This window comes from Pteropus medius, unplaced genomic scaffold (genome assembly GCF_902729225.1).
Source record: "Pteropus medius unplaced genomic scaffold, Ma_sr-lr_union100, whole genome shotgun sequence".
Taxonomy (NCBI): domain Eukaryota; kingdom Metazoa; phylum Chordata; class Mammalia; order Chiroptera; family Pteropodidae; genus Pteropus; species Pteropus medius.
Genome location: NW_024346667.1, coordinates 4,444,465 through 4,461,745, shown reverse-complemented (window position 1 = coordinate 4,461,745; position 17,281 = coordinate 4,444,465). Strand labels below are relative to the sequence as shown.

The window sequence follows — 17,281 nt, the reverse complement described above, 5'->3', positions numbered from 1 at the left end:
CTACAATACAAGAAAGGTGGGTAACATACGATCAGGCATTTGTCAACATCCAAGTTCCAGTTCAGGCTTGTAGCACAGAAGCTTTTGGGTTACTTATCAACAGAAATCAAACAGCACAGAGAGACCTTTTGTTCTGCAGGCAGTTTCTAAGTACAAGGAGCAGTCATGCTCTGAAGGCAGCCTCAGAGTTTAAACTGCAAAAATCCAAATGTTGGGCCGCAAATTATGATATTAAAATTCTTATAAGTCCTCATAAGGAAGGGTAGGGAAAGAGCCAATTTGGAGTTAAAATAGAGTTTCTGTTTTGGACATGTTAAGTTTGAAATGCATATTAGACACTCAGATCTAACAATATGTGAAAAGGGAAGAAGTTGGGGCTGGACTATAAAAATGGAGTAGATAGTATTTAAAGCTACAGTACTCTGGGGCTCACCTTGGGAAAGACAAGGCTGAGAAGTGCCACCTGTGGTACACCAAAATTTTGAGGTGAGGTAGAGGAGTCCACCAGAGACTGAGAAAAAAATAGAAGAGAAACCAAAAGTGCGGAAGATCCAATCATGAAAAACTTTGCAAGGAAGCTCTGTCAATTGGTACTAGGATGATGATACAGATAAATACTACTGAATTTGGCCTGATGGGGTGCCACAGCCAGAATTCTCAGGATGGTGGTGGGTCAAAGACTTGCAGTTCCCTCAATTCTAGTGAGAAGGAACTGGAGACAGCACACTTTCCTATTTTTATGTTAATGTGTTATTTATTTCTGGTCCGAGAACAAAGATCAAGGATGGGTATCAGGAAAATAGTATTTCAAACCCTGCTTTTAAACTCTACAAAACTTTGTGTATGTGTGCATTTTTCTGGAGACCTCCATAACTTTCATTGTTGTAGCCGCCAGCCCCAGATAGACACATGGACCACCAGAAACCAATGGAACAGGAAACACTCTTTATTCAGCCAGCTGGGTCTGTCAGGGATACGCAGACCCCAAATTAAGCAGTCCTTAAATGTAAAGGTACAGGATTTTTAAGCCCTAAACCCCATTCTTCATCCTGTTTGAACACATAAGTCTATTGTTCTTTTTACTGTCAACCCACAGGTCGGTTGTGCAAGCGGGGGAGTACAAAAACAGAAAGCTTATTGTTAGAATGTTATGTTCCCACGGGCGATAGCCAAGCAGTAATTTTTCAGCCTGCACATCATGATGGTTATCAATCATATGTGCCTTTTATCTGAGACCAAGGTGACCAACTAACATCAAAGTTTGCACCTCAAATTGTTCCTTGATTCCTATAAGGTCTCTTCCAAGCTCTGAATTTAGTTTCAATCACACTAGCAGACTCGGCTTGATGCGACCGCCCAGTTACGTTCCCGCCCAGCCACCTATGTCCTTATTTGGAGACCACCCACATCCACACTCATTCAGGTTTCCTTGCCGGGCCTCTGTAGATAAGCTTTATCTTGTGGCCCTTCCGCCCACTTCGAGTTTTATAACGCCCAAGCGCCTGGGCCACAGATTCCCCACCTTCTTACGGTTCCACGCGCCCCCCACCCCTCCTCGCGCCGCGCCCGCGGCTGCTGGGGGGCGGGGCGGGCCTGCGCGCGCGCCGCCTTCTGGGAACAGCTTTACGATATATTGACCGTCTTTTTACAACAGGCCGGGTTTGCTTTGTGGCTGTCAACTTTCGCCGAGGTCCGAGTTAGTAGCCACATTATCTGCGGTGGCAGCTACTATAACGGTGGAGAAATGAGGCAGAAGCGGAAAGGTGCGTAAAAGAAGGGAGAGGAAAGGGTTGGAGGTGGTAGGGAAGCAGAGAACACGTGCGCTGTGAGATGCAGAACCCGATTTTCCCCGCGGGAGTCCGCCGTCTGATCCAGAAGCCCTGCCACCTGGGGTCTGTCTTTCGGCTCCAGCCCCCACCGCCTTCTCATTTTACCTTTTGTGCTTTCTAAGCCAATTTACCTTTACTCTCTTACTCTTTGGCTTGGTGTCTTTCGAATAAATGGCAAACAAAGCTTGATTCCAAGGTACGCCCCCCAAGTATTTAACGTAGTCGGTCGATTTAACCCATTGTCGGACTCATGATTTGCTAAGATTTGTTTGGGGACACATTTCTTTTCTTTTTTTGAGATTTTTTTAAAGCCGTAAGTTAAAAGGAAAGAAAGAAAACCCCTGAATTATTCTTGGAATCTGTGGGACAGTTATGCTCACTTATACTGCCTTTTGAATTAGCATGGAGCAATGTTATCTTTAGTTTTTCAACAGGATGGGGTCAAATTTCAAATATTTCCTCATAGGTTTTAGTCTTCGTATGCTCCTTTGAGCAGTCAGTCTAATAATAATGCTTATGGTAATAATAGCTGCCTTTTATTAAGCTTTTGCTAATAATTCTGAAGTCAGTATCCTCCCCCTTTTACAGATGAAGAAACTGAGAATCAAAGAGTTAAATAACTTTCTCAACCCAAAATTATTCTTAGGAGGTGGAACTGGTTGGTCAAGCTGACTCTGTTAACTCAGAAAACAAATTTTTTTAGTTCGTTTTTTAATCACTATGCAATTTTTTTGAGCAGTAGCTCCAAGTGTCCAAGTTACCTTCAGTTGTCTTGTGGTGTCAGACTCTACATGCCTCAAATTAATTTGTTATTTTCTCCTTCTAGCTTGCTCCTCCTCAGTTTGTCAGGCCAGACAAATTTATACTTTTAATTTTATCTGTCACCAAACCCAGATAGGTCTTAGAAGTCACCTCTCGAAATAGTGTATTCCTCATCGTTTTGGCCACCGTTCTCCTAACCCACTATAATCAATAACTAATATTTGAACAGCACTTTGGCTTTCATAGACATTGTTTCACTTGATCCTTATAATGGTCTTGTGAAATGTGTATATGTTATCCCAATTTTGCAGACAATGAAGTGGAGCTTAGAAGTAGTTGATCTTTCCAGTATCACACAGCCAGTAGTGGTTGAGAGCTAGGGAAGGAGCCCATCTTCCAAGTTTTTTACTTTAAATCTTGTGGGGTGTTTTTTTTTTTTTAATACAGTGTTGCCTTTCAAGAACCTTTTACTTAGTGTCCAGGTTTTATGTATTTTCACCTTCTAAATCATTTTTTGTATCTTTTTCTTTTGTATACTTAATTTCTTTAAACACTACTTTTATCCTTTTACTCCCAAACTTGAGGATATAATTATCCACTTCTATTGCATTCTATTTAAATGCCTTTGCCTAGTAGCCAGTGTACCCTGCAATCTGTTTTTTACCAAATCTTGTCAGAAAGCCTGTATTCTGGTTAGGCAATGCTCCTTCATACAAAAATAGGTAGTTTCTATACTTAACGTTCCTTCTGGATTGCCTTCTTTTGCTTCTCCTGATCCTGCCCTTTTATTAAAGACCTCTGTACCTTTTCCTCCATGAATTACTAATCTACTTCTCCAGTTAATTCTCGATACACTCAAGGGCTATACAAATGGATTTCAGATCTTTATTTTTATCACCTGCATCTCCTCTTCCCCTCCAAATTCTTTTGCAGAATTCTCAATATGAAACAGCTGAAAGCTGAGCTGCTTTGGTTGAAACGAAGAAAGAGACCCTCCCTTTTCTTCCTCACTTCCCCCTTTCTCTACTTCCACCACCACCAGCAGCCCTACTTCTGTTACATGGCCCCTGAGGTGCCTTTGTAGAACTCTGAAGTGCTGAGTTAGATGGTTTAAAAAGCATTTAGCCTTTGATTATAGATGGGCTTTTATTCTCTCTCAGATTGTTTTGTACGTGTTAGCCTTGCCTCGTTAAATTAGAGGTTGCTTGGTACAGTGAGGAAAAAAGCCGTGGAAATTATGGAGAAAGACTTGGATTTAAGTTTTAACTATGCTATTTACAATGGGATCGTAACTTGCCTTAATTTTTCACATCTGTAAAATGGGATAGCAATGTCTACCATGCAGTTTTGTTGTGAGATTTCAAATGAGATAAAGTAAATTAAAGGGCTCCATAATTGCCAGGCTTTCTCAGCTATGCTTCTCTCTGGGGACTTCATTATCTTTGTACACTAGGTTTCTCTACAGACAGAAAGCATGCTTGCTAGCAGCTCTCAAGCTGAAATCTCACAGCTTTTATCACTGGAGAGAAACTAGTGTTTTTTGCCTTGGAGACAAGAGCTCAGTTTGGCCTGACTTGGATAGGTGCTCATCCTTGAACCAATCAACAGTAATCGCAGGGTCATGTAAGAACATGTCACCTTCTGTTATTGCCTTTTAGATGAGAAGAGAAACCTCAGTTGCCATGAGAAAGTTATAATGGTGGGCAGACTATATCTTAGAGATGCATTAAGATTCTTAGACAAGTAAAGAACCCACGTCCTTTCTATTACAAAGTGGTATTACATTGCTTTGTTTCAGCTTCACCCCTCGGTAGCATTTTTATGGGACAGTTATTCCTCATTTGTTCTAAGTATCAAATGAAATAATGCATCAAAGTGTAATTACAAATCTGGAGATAAAGACAAACTATTTTAACTACTTTGCTCCTTTCCTGTGCAATTAGGTTCTTTCTCCTTGTGTTTATCTTTACTCTTTTCTATATATATCATTCTCGTGGTGTACGTGCTTCTAAAGTGAGCTCCTCCCATGTATAGGTAAAGCCAGGTTTGTTTTAAAGATACAGAAGATATCAAATTGTAACAATAGAGGTTTAATGTCTTGTGAACTTGAGGTATTCATCTGGCACAGTTGGAATGATTTGAGAAGGAACATTGCTAATAAATTTAAAAATCTGTACTCAATAATGATTTTTTTTACATTATTGAATATTATGTTTCCAGGAGATCTCAGCCCTGCTGAGCTAATGATGCTGACCATAGGAGATGTCATTAAACAACTAATTGAAGCCCATGAACAGGGGAAAGACATCGATCTAAATAAGTAAGTGGGTCTGTAAAAAACACAATTGCGTTCTTAGGTATTAAATCTCTTATGAAATTATCAAATACTATTTGTTTTCTATTTCATGTTTTATTTTACTTGAGAATTTAGCTTTCTGCCTTTCCCGTCACTATCTAGGCAAAATTGTCTCGTAGCCTAATAATACTAATAGCTTTTAACATTCATTAGGTACTTGCTGTATTCCAGTCACTGTTAGTAGTGCATTGTATGTATTAGCTCACTTCATCCTTTCAAACACTGTAAGAAGTAGGTACTTATATAACCCTCACTTGATGGGTAGATAATCTGAGACAGAGAAAGGTTAAATAATTTGTCCAAGAGTAAATAGTGATGAACAGAGCTGGGATTTAGAATTAGGTTGCCTGTCTCCAGAGTATATGTTCTTACTTTCTGTGCCACATCGCTTTACATCCTTCTTCTCTTCCCTATTATCTGAGAGGAAAACCTTCCCTTTGGGGACGTTGATATAATCCAACCCTTCTCTACTTTAGAACCCCTTCTTGACATGTTCATCTAATTTCTCTCCACAATCATGTTTAGCTTTGACTTTATCCTCAAATAAGAGTGGTCTTTCATCTCTGCATCCAAATTTTTAACTACATATTCGCTATATAGATCTGCTGTAATGAAAAGGTTCTCTCCCCACCCCAAGATCCAATCACCACATGCATGACTTTTTTTAGACCTTATTCTGTTATTTGAGATAAATCGTGTTAACCTACACCCAAGCTTGAAACTAGTATCATCGTGGAACCTTTCTCCTTAGGTTTAATTAACGTCTGAAGTTTGTTATCTTCCTTACAACTCTCACTTTCATTTCCACTACTCTTCCATCCACTCCCTAGTCCATCTCTTAAAAACTTATGTCTCAACTACTGCAATAGTTTATGCTTTTGGTCCGTTTTACTCTCTGAGTGGGTCAATTTTTGTCTCATCTTTTATCATGTCATTTCCCTGTGCAGGAACTTCAGCATGTCCCCATTGCTTATTAAATGCAGATTCCTTAACCCATTATGGAAGGCCTCTCGGTCTGGCTCCAGTTAACTTTCCTAATTTTTTAAACTTCTGTACCTTCTCATTGAAAATCTGCTTTCTGTCAAGTCGTTCTACTCATATTAAAATGTGTGTTTTGCTTTTGCATCTTCACATAAGCCAGCCTATCTCCTCTCATTGTCATCTCCATGTTTTCACTGCATGTCTGAAGGCTACTCTTTTCTGTGCCATTTTCCATGAATATCTACCCAGCATACATTGAGTTCCACTCTTGAACTTTGGAAACGTTCATTGTTGTGTGTGTCTTTTCTCACGTTTTTATCACTTACATATTTATTTTTGTGTATGCCTATCTGCAAACATACAAATAGCATGAAACAACTATGCCTTATACCTCTTAATATACTAAATACTTAGGTAGCCTCTTGTATATGTCAGGTACTCAGTTAACATTTGTATAAAATATATTTAGATGGATTAAAATGAGAAGTTAAGGTGACTGTTAGGGTTTGGCTAACAGGAAAAGAAAAGCTGGTCAGATTATAGAGAAAAGCAAGGAATTAGGATAAAGGTTACTTCTGGGGTTTAGAGTACAGTTACAGTAAGGAAGGGTCAGGTGGATATTCTGAAGTTCTGATTATATTCTGTTTCTTGGAATGTGGTTACACGAGTGGTTGCTTTATAATTGTTAAAAGCATATGTTTTATATTCTGTTCTTTATACACTATTTTGTATTAGAAAAAGTTTGTGAATACTTTTGCATAGCTTTCCTTTAAATTGTTTATGTTTGGTCTAAGACAGTGGTTTGCAGCCAGGTCTGATTTCCCCTCCACCCCAGGAGACATGTGGCAATGTCTTGGGGCATTTTTAGCTGTCACAACAGGAAGAGGGGTGCTAATTGGTAGAGGCCAGTGAGGCCGCTAAGCATCCTACAGTGTACTGAACAGTTCCCAAAGGCAGAATTAATCTGATCCTGACTATAGTATTGCTGAGCTTGAGAAAAGGGTAGAAGCCTTTAAAGCTGGAGCACTGCTTTGAGCAAGACCTACATTGTGTCACTCTCCTGGGCCCCTTCCCTGTAATCATCTCGTTTTCTTTGTAGTACTCCAGATAGGAAGATGAAGTCATTCATTCATGAATTTTGTTCTTCTAGTTCCCTGATATTCACAGATGTCAGAGCCACTATTGTCATCTGGTAAAAGGATAGGGAAATGACAGGAGTTGGAGATACTATTTATAGGTCATCCTTTTGGTAGCTCGACCTTGAAATACTGTGATCTTGATAATGCTAGATGCTTTACTTTCAGGGTGAAAACCAGGACAGCTGCCAAATATGGCCTTTCAGCACAGCCTCGCCTGGTGGATATCATTGCTGCAGTCCCACCTCAGTATCGAAAAGTCTTGGTCCCCAAGTTAAAGGCAAAACCCATCAGAACTGCCAGTGGGGTAAGTGATTCCAATCATGAAATAATGATTGTGTATCTGTTCTGCCAGAAATCCCTGCCTCCGTGTAACGCACAGGTAGTGAAGTGGAGGTAGGGGATTAAACTAATCTGTATATTGTGATACGTACTGAAATGAAGTAGAAATGTGAGCAGAATGCTAGGAGGGCATACATAGGGAAAAAATTATTGTGCTTAAGAGTTAATGATGTTTTGGTGTCTTTATAGATTGAGGCTTGGTGAGTGACTATCACAATATGATAAATACTGTCGGCCATCTTAAGCTAGTAGCTTTCAAAATAATTGTATTAAGGTATTTTTAAAAAGTAGTTAACGGTGCAAAGTCATTCTGTATATGGTAATTGTGAAAACGATCGACCCAATAGAGAGCACTATGGGAGTCCAGGGACATACAGTGAAAGGGGATAGGGAAGGCGCAGTAGAAAGTGTGGCGCTTGCTTGACCTGTAAACGGTGCTCATATAGGCAGAGAAAGGCAGGCTCGAATAGTTAATGGGAGCATGGGTAACGGGCGCAGAGATGGGGATGATAAAAGAGTGTGGCGTGTGCAGGAAACAAACTACGTCAAACTGACTGAAATCGATAATTCATTTGGGAAAGCCTCAGGACATCAGGCTGAGAGTTAGTTTGGGATTAGCTTGTAAAAGATATTAAATATCTCACAAAGAAACTGGACAATAGGAAACAAAGATTTTTGGGAAAGGGAGTGATAGGAACAAAATAGATTATCAAAAAATTACTTTGGATTCAAGATATAGGGTAGCTTGGAGACAAAAAGACCAGTTAGGGTCCTCTTGGTTTGCCCTAGTTATGAGACGTTAAGAGCCTGATTTAGAATAGGGGCTCTAGGATAAAAAGTATGAGAGAGAGAGAGAGGACCCTCTTAAAACAGCATACCCAGAATTGAATTCTCTCTTCCTGATGTAATCTAAGAAGTTCAGTCTGTTATTTGGATGGAGCTATTACAATTCTAGTAATTGTAGCTTGTGTTGATTTGTTTGGTGGCTGTATCACCTGGATCATACTATATTCATGGCTAAGTAAACACCCAAACTTACCGTGTATCACCAGTCCTGGTCTCTTCTGCTTTGTAATTAAGGTTTTTGGTTTGTTTGTACCTAATTGTAGAAAACTCCTTAAATGTCTCATTTTAAATAAAAGCGTTTGTTTGAAAATAATTGTTTTTAATTCAGATCTGTAAACGTATTTAGAGTTTCTCTAAATTATTATTTAATGATTTAACTTAAATTTTAATAATTTTTATTATGAAAAATAATCACAAACTTACAGAAAAGTTATTAGGTCAGTACAAAGATTTTCCCCATGAACCATTGGAGCATAAGTTGTGAAGCCGATGGCTTCAAATATTTTAGTGTGTATTTCCGACAAGCAAGGACTTTTACTTATATCGCTTATAATAATAAACCATCAAAGTCAGGAATTTACACTATTATCTAATAGTGTAAATTAGATAATAGTGAAACATGACTATTATCTAATACTCAGACCTCATTCATTTCACCAGTTGTTTCAGTAATGACCCACAGGACCTAGTTCAGAATCACGTATAGTATTTAATTGTTATGTCTCTTCATCTGGACAATTCTGTATTTCCTTGACTTCATTACCTGAACCCTTTTGAGGATTTCAGCCAAGTTGTTTTGTAACCTGTCCCTCAATGTGGCTTAATCAGATATTTCCTCATAAGGAGATTCAGGTTATGCATCTTTGGCAGGAACATTACCGAAATGATAGTGTTCTTATTGTATCCCAACAGGTGGTACATAATTTCAATTTGTCTTGTCATTGATGTCATTCATTTTTGATCAAGTTGATGTCTACTAAGCTTCTCCTCTGGAGTTATTCTTTTCCACTTTGTAATCAAGAATTTTTGTGTGATGAAGTGCTTTGAAACTGTAAATATCCTGTTCCTTATCAGATTTCCAGTTTACTTATTTGTATGTAGGGATTAATGGTTTCTTATTTGGGTTATAATCATTATTTCGATGCATAAATTAGCCCAGATTTGACCAGTGGAAACCCTTTCAAACTGGTTTCTGTGTCTTTTTTAAATGTCCTTATCATTCTTTGAGAGATTACTAGCTTTGTCATAATAAAATGTTCTAGGCCCATCATGTACTTTCTCTGCCTCAGCACTAGAATCAGCCATTTCTCCAAGGAGTCCTGGTTTCTTTTAGTAGAGGAGGCTATTTAGAGACCCTTAAGATCTGAGTGCTAGATGTGCTCACTGCTATTAGGGTGTTGCCGCTCCCAGATCTTCTCAGGTAGGAAATATAGATGTATATATACATACATACATTCACAGATATACATAACACATTTGCATATGTATTTTTTTGTATATCAGTCTAGAGGTATAGAAAACTATGAGTTCACAATGATACTTTCAATTCCATCCAACTCACAGAGTTCATTCTAATTCTCTCCCTTTTCATATTTATCACTTCCTTCTCTGACAGTAAGAAACCTGGCTTGCATTCATTCACCTTAACATGTGCGTTTATTTGACCAAGCACCCCTATGTGTAACCAATCATCTATTTCTGCCATTCCTTCCTTTCTCAAGCAACTGCTCTCCTCATCCCACTTGGGCTCTAACAGAGTCCTCTGAAAATATTTTGCACACACTCTGAAGTCTAGTTCCTAATTTAATAGTCTCTGTTCTAAATATTGAGATCTAGTTTGTCCATGAGGAGTTTGAGTTACAAGAGTTAGGTTTAGATATAATTTTATAGAATTACATAAAGTAATTATTTTCTTTTAGGTTATTTTAGTAAAACAAATTACAAGAATCACTAACTTTAAAAATTAATTTCTTTTGTACTTAATTTATTGTCAAATATACAAACTAGTATGTATATGTACATTTTAAAGATTTATTAACGTTGAAAAAAATCACCCTCGTACCCACTGCTCAGCTTAAATACAGCATTACTAATACCACTGAAGGCCCTTGCGTGCCACTCTCATTGCATTCCTCTCCTTCCTTCTGAGAGATAACAACTCTGCAGGATTTTCTGTTATTTCATAATACCTTTTTTATTAATCTTTTATAGATTGCTGTTGTGGCTGTGATGTGCAAACCCCACAGATGTCCACATATCAGTTTTACAGGAAATATATGTGTGTAAGTTTGATTTTTGATAAGTCGTGTGTGTGTTTTAAATGAACTAGTAATATAACAGTAAGTCCCCTAGAGCCTTATTCAGTGCATGCTGGTAATATTTAAAACTTTGATTTAATAGATTCATAAGTTCTTTGAAACAAGCAACCATCAAAAGGATATTTCAATACTTTAAAAATGAAACATATAAAGATTTTAATATGTTGCAGTATACAATAAAAAAATACATAGGTATAGAAAAATCAGTAGCTATTCCGTTAACTTGATAAATGAAAATATGAGCTGCTTAAATTCCAAATATCAAGAAATTTGAAATGAATTTGGATCAGAAAAGTATCAAAATAAAAAGTTATCCTTAAAAATAAGCTTTAAACTTCTTAAATTTAGATAATCGGAAAAATTAGGAGAATATGCATGATTCCGGATATGAAAATTAAACGGATGAAAGGTTTTCTTAAGTATAATTACCAGGAGAGCACTGTATCAATCCAAACTTAGGTTCTGTTATTTGCTCCTAAAAACTTAAACCTCTAAAATAATAGTGACTGTAATCTGAAAATGATGATAATGTTCTTTTATTTATCTTTTTTACTTGTTAGTAGAAAAGATATTTGCAGATAGTGCAAAGATAGACTCTTCTGTTAGGATTTGAAAATGAAGCTTGTTTGGTATCAGGATTTTATGGAGACTGCAAATACTTGAAATGACTGTTGAACTAAGTTTTGTATCTGACGTCTTCATTTTTTTGTTAACAGATACTGCCCTGGTGGACCTGATTCAGATTTTGAATATTCGACCCAGTCTTATACTGGATATGAGGTAAAGTAATGGGAGGTTGTTCTTAGGAAGTGTTCCATCATACTTTACCTTTAGTGTACTTTTACGCTTACTGGCTTTCTTAAAATTTTTATTTTTTTCCTGATTACAAAAGTTGTTCACTAAATATTTGCTGAGTGTCTACAAATATTGTCCTACTCACTGGAGAAATACTTATGTGAGCACTTATTATTAATATCTGTCAGACACTATTCTAAGTGCCCTACAACTTTGAATCTTACTGCAGCATTTTAAAGGTAGACACTATTATCTCAGTTTTATAGATAAGGAAACAGAGGTCTAGAAGTCCTGTACAGCTAGTCCGGAGACTTACCTCTAATAAGTGACAGAGCCAGGTTTTGAATTCTGTGCTCCTCACCACTACCTTGTACTGCCTGTGTAACAGTGAAAGCTGGGCAAGGTCCCTGGTCTTGTAGAATTTACATTCGAATAATGGGAGATAAATAATAAAGAACCAAACAAGAGAAAAAAATATGAGGTACCAGTAAATGCTAGGCTGGGAAATACATCAAGTAAGATGTAATAGTTGGATGGATACTTTAGCTATGGTGGTTAGGAAAGGATTCTCTGAAGAGGTAATATTTAAAATGAGACCAGAATGACAAGGAGTCTTTCAAGAATATCAGGAAAGAGCATCCCTAGCAGGGAGAAGAGGCAGGAATGATGGTGAGGTGTTCTGGAGCATGGTGGGTAAGGGGAAGAATGAAATTGGAGGAACAGATGTCGCAAGGGTTTGTAAGCCAGAGCACGGAGTTTGGATTTTATTACTGGTGTCATTAGAAGCCATTAAAATTTAAAACAGGGAAATGATACAATCCAATATAGGTTTTTAAAAGATCATTTGTTAGGAGGAAAGGATTAGCATAGGGGTCAGTGAAAGCAGGAGACCAATGAGCAGGCTTTTGAAGCAGTCAGCCTCTTTGGAGGTCAGCAACCAACTATTTGACTTTTTCTTATTATCTATGGTATTTTTCACCTGTTTTTCATAGTTCAAATTTTTATTTTTTATTTTATCCCAATTTAATTTTTATTTTTAAAAATCAATTTTAGTGAGGCATAATTTAAGGGCAATGAATTGTACTATAAGTCAAATTTTTAAAAGTAGAAAAGGAGAATTATTCATTGAAAAGTTTCCTTGTCATTCCTGTCCCCTGACCACCCCTTTCTGTTTGTTTCCCTCACACCTCAACAGACAGTTATTATCTCTTTTCTGCTCATCCTTCTGAGATATATGGATATATAAGCACATATTATTTATCTTACTTTTTTACACATAAGGTAGCGTATCAAAATCTTGCACCTTGCCTTTTTCATTTAACAATATATTTTAGAGAACATATATCAGTACATTGTTTCATGGCTGTAGAATATTCCATCGTATAAAGACAAAGCTTTTTGTTAACCTATTACAAACTTGTATTTCATAACTTTGTTTAAAGGTTATTTTATCAAATAACTCTACGTGCACATCTGTGTCTGAGTACTCTTACAATTTGTGTTGTTTCCATAAGTGTTTACACAAAGATAAATATAATTCAAGAAGATGCCACTGAAGACAGTGGGATGGAGACTAACCAGATGCTATTCAGGATATTTTGAACCTGACAAGCCTGAGAAATGAGGAAAGGAACATAAGAGAATTTGATTTTTAATTCAACCCTTTTGAAACTACTTTTTATTTTTAATTTAATGTGGGCGTAACAGGATATTTTTCTTTTATTAGCCAACCTCCATGCGAGCGATTCGTGCTAGATATGACCCTTATCTACAGACAAGACATCGAATCGAACAGGTAAATTTTTAAAAAGCATTTTTAAATTAAATTAGATTTTTATACTTAGAAGGTATTATTGCTTGATTTGAGTTGAACCTAAAATAAGAACTAAGATTGTTTTTCTCCTTTGTAAGTTTTTAATATCCATCTGAGGAAAGGAGACTATTTTCCAGTACCTAGCAAAGTCAAAAATACTTTCTTTAGGGACTGTTTCTTTAAAGGTTTTATATTCTGTAAATTTCTTTCACTTTGTAGAAAATCATTTATGGTATGAATTTTACAAAATGTACATGTATGGAAGTTCTTAGACCATAGGTGAATGGATTGAATTTTAGCTTCCATAAGCCAGACAAGAAGTATCGTGAGTGGTTTGGTACAGTGGGAATAGGGAATTGACTGAAAAAGGGTATGAGGTACTCTTGGGAATTGTGGAATTGCTCTGTATTGTGGTTATGATTATACAACTCTACACATTTATCCAAACTCATCCACTTTACATTTAAAATTAATTGATTTTATTGTATGTAAATTATACCTTAATGTAATTGTTTAAAAGCAAGTGCTATGTAAATGGCCTTGCTCTGTTCAAGAAATCTGAATATTAATACAGATTTTTTTACAGTTTTGCAATTTTAAACTTGTCCAATTTTTTAAAAATGTGAGTACTGTCTATAGTTTTTACAGTAATGTCTAGATTTTGTAGGGCAACTACAGAATCTCAAGTGGAAAGTACTGTGTTTATCTATTAGTGAATACCAGCTAGTTCTGATTTTCACTTCACTGTCACCTGAGCATATTAGATCGGTATTGTCAGCTATAGGAGAGGAGCCTACTCGGGGGAGCCTACTAGCTTGGAAAAGTTTGTTCTAAACTGAACCATTGCTTCCCTTTTTTAGCAATGATATTTATATTTAGTTCATTTAAAATGTTTTAACATAGTGTGAAATATTTATGTTTACCAAATAAGAGCATGGATTTTAGAAGATTTAGAAACTACCATAGAGCAGTGATTTTTTAATCTTTTTTCCTAATTCAAGAATCACCTGAATAACTTTTCTAAAACAAAGGCCAGATATTTACCTCTGGAGATTCTAATTAAGTATGGTTTAGGGTCCTGCCAAGCTATTTCGAAAAAGCTACCAAGATGAATTTGTTGTGTATCCCTTGTAAACCAGAGATATAGAGTATTCTTTCAGTGTTGAGATACACACACACACTCATACACATGTACATGCAGCTGCATGTTTTTACATATGTATGCATTTCCATGTATTTATGCATATGTATATAGAAAATGTATACATACATGTATGTATGTATAAATTATTTGCCATTTTCAGAAAGATATTTTAAAAGGTACCTTTTTTTCCATATTAAGTGTATACCTTTTACATGACATATTAATTTGAGTTCATAAATTGGTAGCTACTTGACCCAGTTTTTCTCAAGCCTAAGATATGGCAAGAAATTTAAATATCTGTTTTTAAAAATTAGAATCTTAGCTTATTATAGTTGACAAAATCAAAGATCTGTGGCATTGCATCCTCATAGTTGGAGACATCATATTTCATGTTTTATTCATAAAATTTCTATTTTCCTTTTTTTCCCCTGGAAAGCAGGCTTGAGGTGTTACCTGTACCCTGAATCTTGACAATTGATTTAAAACTTTAAAGTTTTAATTTAAAACTGCTTTCCTAACTTTTGTTTCTAATCTGGTGTTTTTTTCTTTCATTTGCATCAAGTCCCAGTTATGTTGCGTATAATTATCATCTTTGTCCCCAAGGCTTACCACAAAGTCTGGCATAAAATACGTGATTGCTAAGTAGTTGGTTATTATATTATATATTGTATTATATCATATTTGCCTTTACTGCTTGCAAGTTTATATTCTGTGTTTTTAAATTTCCACTTTGTAGGTATAAACATCATCAAGCTTCTTGTTTATTTTTTAACTCTTACTCCTTATTTGAGCTATAATTTTTTCTTTTGGACACTGGAGTCTATTTAATCCACAGAATTTGCTAAGTATGTTTAATTGCTTTTCATTTTTAAACTATACTGGCGAAAACACTGCAAAATAAAATTAGAAATTTGCAATACCCTCTTACAATAGTTGACTGTCTTTCTAATGCCGATGAATTTATGTCTTTCAGTTGAAACAACTTGGTCACAGTGTGGATAAAGTGGAGTTTATTGTGATGGGTGGAACATTTATGGCCCTTCCAGAAGAATACAGAGATTATTTTATTCGAAATTTACATGATGCCTTGTCAGGACATACCTCCAACAATATTTATGAGGCAGTCAAGTAAGAAATCCTTATTTTATCATATTTTCTAAAGTGGTTGTCAGTTTATCCTTCTATCAGCAGCCTATGAGAATTCTTTCTAGGATTCTGCTCTATATCTACATTCCCAATTCTTTTTTGGAGGGGGAATGGTGAGAGGGGATTTCATTATTTTTAAATTTTGCATATTTTTAATCGGTTGTAAGGTTAAATACATTTTTTTCCCAGTTTTACTGAGATACGTTGACGTAGAGCACTGTGTGTGTTCAGGGCATACAGCTTGATTCGACCTACATATATCGTGACATGATTGCCAAAGTAAGTTAACACCTGTCATATCATAGATTCCTAGTTCTTATAGTTCTGTTTTGTAGGAAAGGATTATTTTCATGGAAACAATACTTTTTTTTAAAGAAAAAATGAGTATAATTTGTTGACACTGGTATTCTCAGAGAAAGAGTGAAGACCTTTTCAGCCTGAGGCTGGTCTAAACTGCAGTAGTTTTGACTGAGCTAGTTGAGTTTTCAGCCCACCCAAAAAGAGCACTGGGGCTACTCTTTATCTGAAACATTTAGCTGCTATAAAATCAACAAAACAATTATTATTTCATAACTTAGTTTATTAATAAGTACTATTTAGTAACTACTAATTTGTGTTTATAATGGGATCATTCCAAATTATAGTTGATAGAGAATAATGCATTCTTTAGATACTTCATATCAATTTTTAGCAAGAAGAATCCTAAGGTTTAGTATATAGTTCAATGATTTAAGAAGTGAAAGTCTTAAAACAGTTTTTATTTTCAAAAGTTTCAGGAACACCTGGTTAGTTACTGTGTATTATTCTCTCTTATTTACTCGTCGTTCATTTAGGGCCCACTAGGTACTACTATTCACTGTCTTAAGTACTGGGAACAACACAGTTAACAAGACTAACAAGACATGTCATCCTTGCCCTCATGGTGCTTACACTCTATTAGTTCAGAAAATAACAAGTGCTGTGATGGAGTTAGACAGGTACTGTGATAGAGAATATGTAGGATTATGCTCCAGATGAAGCGGTGCTGTTTAAGTTGAGACCTGAAGTGTAAGAAGAGTCGACTCAGACCAAGAACAGGAAAAAAAAGACAAAGGCAATGAAATGGGGAAGAACTTGGGGTGCTCTAGGAATAGAGGGGAGACCAAGGTGTCTAAATTGCAGTAAATAAAATGTCATGAGGTAAGCTTGAACAATTAGGTATGGGCCAGATTATATACCTTGAGAAATTAAAATTTTATTTGAATGCAGTAAGAAGAAGATGAATAGTTGTAAGCAGGGGAGTGATATATTCAGGTTGATAAGAAGGTCATTCCAGCTACTGTCTGGCTAAAGGATTAGAGAGGGACAAAGAGAAATCTTGTATCCATCCTGGCTCAGATGAATAGAGGGTGGTGGCAGTTATGATGAAGAAGAGAGAATGGATCAGAGCTGTGTTTTGTTGTTGCGACTGACAAGGTTTGGTGGGTAAAAGAGGAAGGAATCAAGGAAGACACCCAGGTTTAGATTGGAAAAATGGTTGATGGGTAGTGCCATATACTAACTTGGAAAAGAGAGAAGAGAACAGATTTGTGGGAGAAAATCAAGAGTTCTTTAGATGTGTTAAGTTTGGAGTGCCTATGATACATACAAGAGATGTCTGGGCTATAATACAAAATTAGGGATTATCTAACTCATAGATGATATTTATAGCCATACAAATGGGAGAATTTCAGATCTCCACAGCATACTGTGTGAAAAAGCAGCTTTTAAAGAGCAGCTCTTGCAGTGTGAGGCCATCATATTTGATACATACACATATATGTATAAATGGCGT

General features: G+C 36.4%; 1 protein-coding gene across 1 annotated transcript in view; it reads left to right on the top strand.

Moving 5' to 3' along the window:
• Positions 1-1,605: 1,605 nt before the first annotated feature.
• The window catches only part of ELP3 (elongator acetyltransferase complex subunit 3), a 71,965-nt gene continuing 56,289 nt past the window's right edge, over positions 1,606-17,281 (top strand). The window contains exons 1-7 of the mRNA XM_039875899.1: positions 1,606-1,763; positions 4,812-4,911; positions 7,233-7,371; positions 10,464-10,534; positions 11,287-11,350; positions 13,092-13,160; positions 15,296-15,450. Of these exons, the coding sequence (XP_039731833.1) occupies positions 1,745-1,763; positions 4,812-4,911; positions 7,233-7,371; positions 10,464-10,534; positions 11,287-11,350; positions 13,092-13,160; positions 15,296-15,450 (617 nt within the window). The 5' untranslated portion in view covers positions 1,606-1,744. The remainder of the gene's footprint in view (positions 1,764-4,811; positions 4,912-7,232; positions 7,372-10,463; positions 10,535-11,286; positions 11,351-13,091; positions 13,161-15,295; positions 15,451-17,281) is intronic.